The sequence below is a fragment of the Hyposmocoma kahamanoa genome, unplaced genomic scaffold, assembly GCF_003589595.1.
Source record: "Hyposmocoma kahamanoa isolate Upper Pololo Valley unplaced genomic scaffold, ASM358959v1 102, whole genome shotgun sequence".
Taxonomy (NCBI): Eukaryota; Metazoa; Arthropoda; class Insecta; order Lepidoptera; family Cosmopterigidae; genus Hyposmocoma; species Hyposmocoma kahamanoa.
The window spans coordinates 8650668-8663302 of NW_020653337.1; the positions used below are offsets into that span (position 1 = coordinate 8650668).

At 34.8% G+C, this 12635-nt stretch overlaps 1 protein-coding gene across 1 annotated transcript in view; it reads right to left on the bottom strand.

The window, feature by feature from the left end:
• The window catches only part of LOC113233294 (sodium/hydrogen exchanger 9B2-like), a 68879-nt gene that overhangs the window by 43365 nt on the left and 12879 nt on the right, over nucleotides 1-12635 (bottom strand). Inside the window, exons 2-5 of the mRNA XM_026468367.1 lie at nucleotides 8109-8169; nucleotides 2499-2602; nucleotides 361-598; nucleotides 256-263 (exon numbers count right to left, since the gene is read on the bottom strand). Coding sequence (XP_026324152.1) covers nucleotides 256-263; nucleotides 361-598; nucleotides 2499-2602; nucleotides 8109-8169 — 411 coding nt within the window. The remainder of the gene's footprint in view (nucleotides 1-255; nucleotides 264-360; nucleotides 599-2498; nucleotides 2603-8108; nucleotides 8170-12635) is intronic.

The window sequence follows — 12635 nt, forward strand, 5'->3', positions numbered from 1 at the left end:
TATTAACAAAATATTACAAAGCAATGGCATGCTGGTGACGTCAGGCGCGGTTATGAAGAAGAGCGCGATAATTTTTACCTACAGGATCATAGAACTAGTGAAACAATGGAAATAACGGCGATATACAGCAGTTCGGTAACCCGCAATTTCATCAATGCATTCCAAATTTGATGTGTTCGGTCATTCGTTTCAACGGAAACATAAAATTCGCAGATTAAAATTAATATTTTTGGCATTGCGACGCTAGCTCGAAACGAGTTTCACTGAAAAATTCAGAGCAATTTTCTAAATCCAGCTTACATGCGGCTATCGATTTAACGTAGCCCCTTAAAAATAGTTTCACAGAATGTTCTTACTTACCTTAAGTGGTAGTCTATTGCATCAGCTACTTTATTATCTAGGAAGCTAGGTGGGCCTAAGTTTCTATACAATGCTCCAATCAGCGTCATTCCTACGACAGCATTGACAGTGGTATACCTCTCTAGGGTATGCCCGAAGATATATCCTACAATCACAACTGCTGACATGCTGAATAAACTTTTGCCAGGTAGTACATCGTCTTGGAAAACAAACCATGCTGTAGCCCATATTGTTATACCTGAGAAAGTAAAATTAAAAAATAAATAATAAAAAGACCACGATAATAGACGTGAGTTACATTATGCTACGTTATGATTGAAAAGAAAAAGCATTTTGTTTAGTTTGTTGTAATTATTAATACAAAGATTGAACCAATCTGTATGCCAAATTAGGGTCATCGCTCTACCAACTGAGCTCACGAATATCTCTAAGTGTTTGTTACAGGTCTTTTGTATTGCTCTTATCGCCGTAAACGCCACTTGTGAGAGATTTATGAAGCTTTAGTTTTTTATCTCAAACCGTATAAGCAGGATCAATATATAAAAATCGTTATTTGAAATCGCATCAAGTCGGGTGACTTTGGTAGTATGGACACTTGACTTCACGCCATAAACACTGGCGCAGCGAGACAGCGCGCGCGCGCCCGTTTCTTTTATGACCACAAGAGCTCTTTAGATAGTTTGAAACACAGGGTTCAAAATAATTTGTTTTTTAAAGTTAAAAAAATATTTATTTTAATATGGCGTTGAAATGTTCTAAAATAATCAAGATAACTTATCTTAAAAATTTTGCAAATGGAAAGTTTTCATTCTATTTAATTCTACGATAAGGTACAATTTTCATATAAATTATTCTTTCATAAAAACAACTCATATTTTTAAGATTACAAAGAAGCATTTTTTACCACGAAGAATTCAATTTAATAACTTGTCTTTGATCTATTTGACTTCTATTAACATAACAGAGCCCGTTTTGTTGTTGCCGGTAACAACGAAAAACAATTTTACATTAACAAATTAGTATTATTTTGAAAACGTTGCACAACAGAGGAAACGAACAGACTAATGACTACATTATGTTGTGGCTAACTGTCGCGAATTTTGTTTTGAGAAAAAAACCTTTACCATTGTAGATACCGTTTACTTATAAACAGTGTTGCGGTTGCCTACATTTAAAAAATGCGATTTAATCGAATGGAGACCGCAACGTAGTATACAAAATAATTTTTTCATTAATTTGTCATTGACACAGAAATAAGATGAGCAACCAAACGTTTGTAATTGTAGTCGGTACGTAACAGATTCAAAGTGAGAAAAATACACTTCCGGACACACAATTCGAGTTCCTTATATTTTCAGTATTAAATAATAATAATAATAACGCACACTCTCAACATAGCCCTGAACTAGGGAAACCCTGTGTCGTAGGTACCATGGACAACCTAGACACATAGACCACCACAAATTACACCCAAACTCACGAGAGAAATAAATGTAGGCCATATAAATATTTCTCCCGGCCCGGGGATCGAACCTGGGACCTCTGCGTGTCAGGCATGGTAACCGTTCGGCCACAGAGGCAACTAAATGTTCTAAGTTTAAATAATGTTTAATGGATCAAAAAACTAATGTGAAATTTTGGGGGGAAAGAATAGTCACAAAGCTGCCAATAAAACATCTTAGTTTTAACATTACAATAAGCTTACTATAAGCGCGTTATGGTACGAAAAGTCAATGTAAGGTTAAAGTAATATTGTTTTAAGAGGATATGGTAGGCCCTCTGATATAATGCTAAACGTCAATTTCATAAATTATTGTTGAAAACACGAATTTATAAAACCGGGGAAACTTTTTCTTCGACGATATCAATGATTTTGTATTCTAACCCTTTAAGAATAAACGCACCTTTGGTGTAATAGGCCTCATGTGCAAAATTATAACTTATCAGGAGAGAGAGTTAAACATAAAAAAAGCATTTTTGACTTGTGGCTTTATTATATCAAGGTCACGGTACATAAAATTTAGGGTTGCTCGAATTGTGTCCGGAAATGTAATGGACAGCAACAAGAGCAATGCTTAAACCACGTTGTTGATACATGTGAGCGGAATAGGTTTGAATTAATAATTGAATACACTCACCACATAGCGCCACTGCTAGGTATTGTTTCAACTCACGCACGGGAGGCACCGCCTCCAACAACTTGTTAAGACATTGAGTCCTCTCAACCTTTACAATTTGGCTTCTGTAACACGAAAAAAAGGCTATAACAAGTTTTCAAGAGCTCCTGAACAGTAGAGAAACTCTGACATCGAACCCTTGGTATAATAAAGTCACATGTCGCGTCGGTGTTTTGTAGAAAAGGTGTAAGCGTCATTTATAAAAAGTTTAGAGAGGAGCATATTTTAGTTTTTCACTTCTATTTTAAAATATTTACGTCCTGTTTGAAATTCAATTTGAAAACTTAAACTTAATTAAAACCCAAATGAAATTTTAAAACAGGACGTAAATATTTGAAAACAGTCCTTAAAACCAAAATCTGAATTTTTCTTCCAAATGTCGCTTTTGCCTTTTCTACAAAATGCCGACGATATGATGATGATGAAAAGCGCTTTTGTCACAAGAAAGTGATAAAAATAGTAGGAACAACATGAAATGTTATTATGTAACCATAAAAACGTCACTGTGTAATGTAGTTCGTAGAATCTTTAAACCTCTCTCCTGAAACGTCATAATTTTGCCGATGTGGCTTTATTACTTCAAGAGTTTGATATATTTCATTGTTGCAAAAGTGAACTATCAATCAGATTTTTCCTTTAGCTTTTCGAGATTTATTTTAAAATGTCATCATAAATCTTGAATGTCTTATGTTATATATATGTATGTGATAAATTTGCCAGTGGTTGATGTGAATCCGAAATAGACTGAGGACAAAAAATTTAGTCGCTTTATAGTAAAAGGTAGTGGTACAATTATACCCGGCTATACAAGGTGTAAACGTGTAAATGAAAATACACCGACGTTTTAGTGTTCTGCTCGAGGTAAAAGCTGCCATCAAACTGAATGACTCTTCTATTACTCGGGACTAAACATTCCTGTGTTCGTACATATTGGATTTCCAAGAAAAATACTCAAGTTGATATAATTATTTTGTTTGAAATGAACATATAGGTTCTCTGGAACATTTATTTATATTTTATATCCCTTGTACTTGTATGTGTAATGCAGTGCGTTATTGTAAAGTTTATAGTGTCACATAATTTATAATGGTGAATATTTGTGACTAGCATGTCAAAAAAAAAAACAAAACAAATGATGTTTTTAATATCAATATATAGAATACGGACTTCCCAGACTATACAGACTTTATAACAAGTGCAGTGAGTTTGTGGATATTTGGTGCATCAATATCTCGTTACCAAACACCGTACAAGATTTGTTTTACGTGAGTTGTAACTGTGGCAACACCATGTAATGTCTTTTATAGTGCAATAATTGTAAACGTGTGAAGTCCCCAACCCGCATTGGGCCAGTGTGGCGGACTATGGTATAAACCCTCGTCTGAGAGGAATCCCATGCCCAGCAGTGTGACGTATAAAACGTCTCAGGATCATAATGACGGTAATGATATAGTTGTAGAAGTAATATTACAACACACGTGTTGTTAACGTTGTCTATTTCAATTAATATTTTTCTTCCTATATGTAAATTTATCATTGTTTTTCAAAATGTACGTAATGCTATGCACATGGTGTTCCACGGCTATGCAACACGAACATAAAGTACTTTACATATAGTATATTTAACTTCATGCAGACATTATTTTATTTTTAAAAGTAAATAATACTGCATTTAAATTTAAAAGTTGCTTGCTTCATCTGGCAATCGAACCGAAAAAATAAACGTAAAAAAAAACATGCTGTTTTTTTAAACGGCTGATCGAAAAGGTCAATTATAAGAAATAATTCCTTTTAATAACATCGTTACTGAAATCAAAGGAACATCATGAAATTTTACATTTAGATTTAGAAAATGAATTGTAATTTATTAACTGCCTTGGTGGCGGAACGGTTAGGTATCTGTCATGCTGGTCTGGCACGCAGAGGTTCTGGGTTCGATTCCCGGGTCGAGAGAAATATTTGTATGGCCTACATTTATTTATCTCGTAAGTTTGGGAGTAAGTAGAATATTCATCATAACAAGATAAGAAAAATTACGAGCAGGGAACTTACTTACTTTGACATTTAGAACAATTGATAAATTAATTGCAAATAGTCGCTTTACTTTATCAAACTCGTATCTTAAAGCACAAAGTTATTGAAATGCAAAAGATGTATTGTACATACAAATTTTGCGGGCTGATTTCACATCACATTTCCTTCATATTCACGCACTGGCTTTTACCTATTCTTAAAGTAATGCATCGAAATTAACATCCTTAATAAGAAATTTAAAATAAATAGAAAGTTTTGCCAATAGTCCCTCTTTATAAGACGTGAGTTGCAAAAAGTAAGGCATCTAAATATACCGTATACATTGGCAGTTTCAAGTTAGTTCCTTTTTCTTTTACTAAATTGTATAATTTTAAGGTGTTTCTTGAATTAGTCAGTAAACAGTCAGGGGTAATAGTAATTCCATAACGTCGACTCCCCGAGTTACTATGATCTCTAATCTTTTAATTTTAAACTTTTAAATTTAGTAGCAGTAGAGCTTCCTGCGAAAGAGTTCGTCCAGGGTAGTACTGCCACCTTACCTATTTCTGCCGCCAAGGAGTAATATCAGCATGACTGTATTCCGGTTTTGAACGGTAAAGGTGCTGGTGAAATTACAGGCACATGGGACTAATCAACTTATGTCTCAGGTTGACGGGCGCAGTGGTAGTGCCCCTAAGATCTTTGTAATTTAAAGCTTTGAGTAGCACTGCAACTGTTATGGACAGGCGTGTGGCTTACGATCATGCGCACGACTTGTTCGTCCCGTCACTTGATGTTATAAAAAAAAGGAAAAATCTGCTTCTTCCGAGACAGTAGTACCGTACACCTAAATTTTCTGTCTCAATGTCCACTTTCTCCTTGCCCTTTTTACCACTTTCTCACTCAGAACCCAGAAATAAAATAACTTTACCCTGGAAAGCAGGGAACTGCCAAGGTGGACATGTATTTTCCCTAGCTTCTAGCTTTAAAAGTCTTTGAATGCAGTATTACTCCCTTATCAAAATAAAATAATGTCTCATTGAAGCAAAATATTCCATCTATAATATTTAAAGCAATTTCCCTGTGTGTTGTGTAGCCGTGTTTGTAAATAACTAGTTGTGTTTGACTGTTACAACCTTTAATTGTGTCAACACTTTAGCACTACATATTGCATTTGAATTGTATAATCAAATTTTTTATGTAGGTACTTAAGTACGCTATGATGGCCATTTTGACGTTTGTCCGTTCATCAAGTTGAAGGAACTAGTTGATGTATATTGTTGTCAATGGTGACGTGCAGTAAAATTTAAGGATGTATGATTTTATAACTCAACTCGACATTTGTTTTTCGAAATTTATAAAAATGAAATCTAATATGATCGCCACTTATAGGATCGCTGTCCAGCATAACTTCTATCTCCGGCAAACTCGCGTCTAAGCTCAATGCAAAACAATGCAGTTTCGAATTGACGATATATTAAGTAAACATTTTTATTTTAGTTTTATTAAAACCTTTTAATCAGCTACCCCTTGCAATACTAGTTGTAATTTTAAAAACTTATAGATTCGACTCGCATTTGATTACATTTTTTTTCGATAACGAATTGAGATTTGATCTCACTAATGTAATCTATTAAAACGGCCATCACAGCGCGCCGGTACTGTAGTTGTATGAATGGTTGGTTGTCTTAACCTTGTTTATTAAAAAGAAAAATTAATTAGATATTAGGTCATGGACTGCACAAAAGGAGCCTTCCCGCGCGATTCTTTTTCTATATGTCTGGCGCATCTTGGGAAACAATCAGCGAGTATCTTACGCCGATTTGCAAATCCTTTCATTGCGATGGCAAACATTATATGAGTCTTAGAATAATAACGCATAGAAACCTAGTTCGTACACGCTAAGTGAGGTAAATTGAAGCGCGCCCAAAGGGCCTACACGAGCCTTCAGCGCTCAATGTCAACTTGCACCGCGAACAGCTCAAGAATTCTAGCTATAAATGTGCGGCAAATGAGTGTAAAAATACGCCAGACAGACATAAAATAGATACTGACATCACATTCCACAAGGGAGTAACGCGTTTCAACTTGTATTTTTATATAAATATTCACTAAAACCGAAAATTAACCTACTACTAAAACTAGTCTACATGAATTTGATTTTTGCCTCACTTGTGACAGTTCCTTTGATATGAAACTATCATTCTATGCGTTATTATTCTAAGATATGAGTGTACTGTATATTGTTTACTCCAACCATGCCTCCGTTTCTTTTGTGCTGGTGATTATAGTACCGGCACGCTATGTTGACCGTTTTGACGTTTATCTGCTCATCGAGTTTCGTATTAAGTTATAGCTGGTTTATGTACATTGTTGTCTATGGTGACATGCAGTAAAATTTATGGATACGTTTACGACACAGCTCGGCCATTTGTTTTTCAAAATTCGAAATTTAAAAAAATGGAAACTTAAAGGACCGCTGTTCAGCACATCTTGTACCTCCGGCAAACTCGCGTCAAAGCTCAACGCAAAACAAAGCAGTTTCGAATTGACGATAAATTAAGTAAACATTTTTATTTTCGTTTTATTAAAACTTTTTAATCAGCTACCTTTGCAATATTGGTTATAAATCTAAAAACACACAGTTGTGACTATCTACTCTCCATGCTTTTAGACTTTTTTTGAAAATTTTCTTTTTATGTTTTTGTTCTTTGTTGGTACTGAAGTTGGCTGTTTTTTGTTGTTTATAAAAAGTACAACTTCTTCTTCTTGATATCCTTATGTCACGCTACGTGGGACCGGCACAACATGTATTTTTCTTCCACTCTCCCCTATCAGCCGTCATTTCCATACTCACATCTTTCTTATCCATGTCAACTTTCACACAATCCATCGATTTATGAAAATTAGAACTCTACTGGATTATGTGAGAAATTTATGAATTTACCAAAATAAAATGTAAACCACCTCTCTTTGTATTCTACCAATCATATTTTATAAGCTTATTGTAATAGACTAAGTTGTTGTTATTTTTAGGCAACACAATTGATGGACGTAAGACCTAGTATAGGGGGTTCTTAGTTTGGGAGGTAGACACATCTTTGTACTTATTTTTCTGTGTTTTGCAATAAGGATATTAAAGAAGAAGACGTAGTGTATGCCATCATTACATAAGAAAAAGAAGATTTAATTATTACACACTGTAAAGATTTTCATTTTGGTATTATTCATAAAAGAGCAGTTGTGTTTTGTTTAAGTTTGTTTCCGACTGCTAAGTTTGATGACCTGTATATGACATAGAAGTTTTATATCTGCGCTAGCACAGCGTCGCGATTGCGGCAAAACTTCATTTATTATAGGAGTTCAGAGGGAATAAATATGTAGACTAAAATAGCATGAAGTCGCGGGCGACCGCTCGTTGGTGATATAGAGAAAACAAAGGCAAATAAGGCCGTAAACTTAAGGTACGAAGAATTAATAGGAAGGGTCCCATTATAAAAGAAACATTTTCAGGAAACTTGAACATGGTTAAAATTAAGTAGATAAATACTTACTCACGTTTTGGAGGGTCCAAGTTCGAAAGACGTTACGTTGTGTGGTCTGTTCGCGTCGAGTTTACCTGAAAGTTTTCAGTTCAATAACTTGTTACGTTATAGTGCATTGTTAACCAAGACATGTAAACTATTAGTTGAACCTAATGCACTTATTATACGTGAGGCGCACTATAAGTTTCCGGAATGAATAAGAAAAAAATACTATAAAAGGTCAGAAATGAATTCATTGTTTCTCGAAATATTCTCCGTTAGCGTTAATGCACTTTTTCATACGAATGAACCAATTTTGAAAACATTTATAGGAGTGGCAACTCCTCCCTGGCAATTCTGAAACATATTTTTCATACTCTTCGACAGCCTTTTCAGGTGATGAAAATTGTTGACTGCGCAACTGGTTCTTAATTTTTGGAAATAAATAAAAGTCACAAGGTGCCAGGTCGGGACTCTGTACGCGGGATGGCTCATAAGGTCAACGTTGTCCACCTTCAAAAATTCATTAGTCTGTCTGGCCGTGTGAGAACTGGCATTATCGTGGTGCAAGATGATACGGCGTTTACGGTTATTTTTACGGAGTTTGTCAATAGCTTCCGGCAAACAAATGGTCGTGTACCAATCACCATTCACACAAACACGCACGCACGCACGCACGCACGCACGCACGCATGCACGCACGGACGCACGCACGCACGCACGCACGCACGTACGCACGCACACACCCACTCACACACACACACAAAACACGCACACCCACACTCAAACACACACACACACAAAACACGCACACCCACACTCAAACACACACAGCCACACTCAAATACACACAGCCACACACAAATTGTGTTCCATGTACGTGCAAATACGTATTGTACTGATTTAGTTTTCTAACTTTTGTTATCTTTCGAGTTGTTAGGTTTTCGCGATTGTTACATATAGGAAATGAAACTATTTTTCCGGATTTAAATCGCGTATATTTGTTTTTTCAAACAAACCGGTTCGGTTTGTTTCAAAAAAACAAATATACGTGATTTAAATCGGGAAAAATAGTTTCATTTCCTTTTGTTATCTTTTCTTTTCTTTTTATTATTTTTGTTATGAAGTGTTAATAGTTATTAACTGCACCTTTGTCACATATTTCTAGATCGAGTTTGAGAGTGGGGGGTCGGAATACTGTAATACAGGGTATCCTAGTACAGATTCCGCTCTCTCACAATGGTCAAACACGTTGTCATTTCAACTTCTGTATGTATCTATTATAAGATCAATACCATTGTGATTGGAAATAAATGATTATTATAATTATATTATTCACGGTACAACGATTCTTCAAAGCAACAGTAGCCACGTGTCCAGTTTTATTAAAAAAAGAAGCAATCATCCGCTTAGAGGTACTTTCCACGCGCACCACTTTGGTTGGTTTCGGCTTATCTCGAAAGACCCATACGCTCAATTGCTGTTTTTTTGAGATCGTAACTATAAATCCATATTTCATCACCTATTACTACGTCTCACACCGAATTTGACGCCCCTTCGTTGAATCTGGTAAGCATGGCATTGCACCACATGGTATTTAACTCATGTCTGTGCCTAAGGATGCCCGAATGTAATGGTGTGTCACATGCCTGTCTGTTTTGATCATACGGCGCACAGCATCGATGTTTTTGTTGCGTTCACAGCAGCGCCCGCCCATCACGAAATTCGTCACTGAGATTCACACGACCGCGTTTGAATTCTGCAAACGAACCATAAATAGTCGTCTTGCTTGGTGCTTCATCGCCAAAAGCAGTTTGAGGCCGGGCGAAGATCCGCTGAGCTGTTCAATTACACTTAAAGTCGTAGAAAATCATACTACGAAAATTTTCACGAGTCTAATCTATGGTGATGTAAACAACCAATTTCTAAAATGTCGCCACTATGTAAAAAGAAGTGACAGTCAGATGAAACAAACTGTGTTCTACAGCCAAAGAGTTCCATTTTCAAATGTTGTAATTACTTTTTAAATATTGTTTATGTAAGTGGCCAGTTCCGGAAACTTATAGTGCGCCCTATGTAGTCATGTGCGTGTATCTGTACACTGTTTAAACACTTTACTCTTCATCGGTAAAGTGAAATTATAATTATTTTGTAAAATGAAATACAGAGACCTTTGCCGAGCAGTGGGACACAACAGGTTATTAAAAAAAATTAAACACATTATAAAATAAAATAAAAATAAGTCGACGTTATTTGACATGTGCGTGCCAAATAAATTAGAAACATTTAAAGAAATTACATAAATCCTTCATAAATACAAAGAAAAAACTACAATAAAAGAAAGAAGAAAAAAAGTTAAAAAGAAAGTATATACTTAAAACAAATAAACAACAAAAAGCATGTTAAAAAGGTCCAAGGCATCTGAAGAATATGCTAATTACGTAGCCCTCGCTGATATTCTGCCATCGCGTCATAAAATGCAACACTACAATAAAAAAAAAGTAAAATCGCTAATAATCAACAACGTGTCAACCAACACGATCATAATTTTGAGAAAATAGCGAGTTATGATTTTTTCGTCGTTTAGTTAATTAATTTATGTCAACGTTTTTACCATTTTTGTAATATTTGTAGGTCTGAAATCAGTTAGTGTATTTTTGTAAATCGTAGATCAGACGATAAGCTACAATTTGGCATTAAAATCTCGGTTTACGAGTTTTTGTGGATAAACACATTAAACTTTTTGCATTACCGTTATCCTAATTTTAAATTGCAATAAAGAACATTTCATTCATTATTTTGGTCATTCATTCCTGGTTTTACAGGATTATTAGTTGAATACTGAAGTAATGTCTACCTTTCGATCGATTTACCCAAATGGATATTAATCTAAATAGACCAAAGTATTCACATGTAAACAAAATTGTCTCAGAGGGGTGCTTAACTTGTTACGTATTTTGTACTGGTATGTGTTAAACGAGCTCTACAATTTGTTATCTACAATGTGTATATGCCATTTACTTAAATTATCATTAACTTGGAAAATCGATTGAGCATTAACATTAACATCAGGTTCCCCAATACTTTCGTTATTCTATATAGTGGGTTATTTGTAAAATCAGAACAAGAACTTTTGTTCCGTGGCTTCTAATAATTCAAACATTTCGCACAAAAATAAGAATATTTCAATAGATCGCTCTAAAGGGTGATAATTCTGTGCGATTGCAAAAGCTCTTGCTTTAATACCAGTCCAATGCAAAACGCAGGAGCGGGGGTGGGGGCTGTCGTGAGGACGCTTAAACATTTGAACTAACCACCTTACTACCAAACACTGATTTAATGAGTGTCAGATAGTACAATTAAAACTTTAAACTTTATTTTTGGTGAATTTAATTTGTTCTGTAAAATGTTGTTGCCTATGATGTTTGTAATATTATATTTGACAAACAACCCTCTACAATGGTACATTAGCAAATATTTAATGTCAAACATGAACAGTGATACAGAAGGAATCAATGAATACACGTTTAAATAGTATTAAGTTTCTGGAAAATTTGGTTAGACATAACAGCTTTTACAAGATGAACGAGTGTGATTATTCAAATTATGAAATTTAAACAATTGCTTAGAAAAATCTGTTAGTTAAAAACTGTCTTTAACTATGTTTTTTTATGATGCCAAGTGGCGGGAAGAACAAGTCGTGCGCCTGGTAGTAAGCGGCACGCCTGTGCATAACAGCAGCAGTGTTACGCACAGCTTTAAATCACAAAAATCTGAGGAGCATTGCCACTGCGCCCGTTACCCTGAGACATAAGTTGACAAGTCCCTTGTGCCTGTAACTTCACCAGCAATCTTACCCTTCAACATTGGAAAACGTTCATATTTTGGAAATGTGTCTTTTTTACTACAATATGTAATGTACACTCAGTTAACATTAGAAATAAGGACCGTATTGTCCTCCCTAGAATAAAAAGCACGATCTTTGACCGCAGCACCTATGTAACAGCGATCAGAATTTATAATAGACTTCAAATTGAAATAAAATGTTTAAATGGTGATAAATTTAAAGCTAGTTTCAAAAAATGGTTAAATGACAGTTTTTTTTTCAATCTTAACGATTTTTATATAAAGATATCAAATATTTAAGAATTGTCTATAAAACTTAATTATAATTTTAATTTGTTGACACAAGAGGTGTAATAAATTTTAATTCAACTGTAATTTAAAGATATTGTACGCCTGATTTGGGTAATAATTGTGGATCTAATTACATGTAGGTAATACCTTTATTTTACCAATTCATGCAATAAATGTTTCTGGAGGCCTACCAAAAACAAATTTTCAACAACAATTTCAAACCTACACCTTTCCAAAAACAATCATATTTCAATGTAAGCTTAAAGTAAATTTATTAAAATATTACTCATATTCGTACCATGACGAACCTGTCAACCAAGTAATGTATTATTGCAAAAGTGATTGAAAGAACGAATGATTTCCCAATATTGTCTATTCCTTACTAAAGATAGGAAAGAGATAACGCTATGTGAACTATGTAATG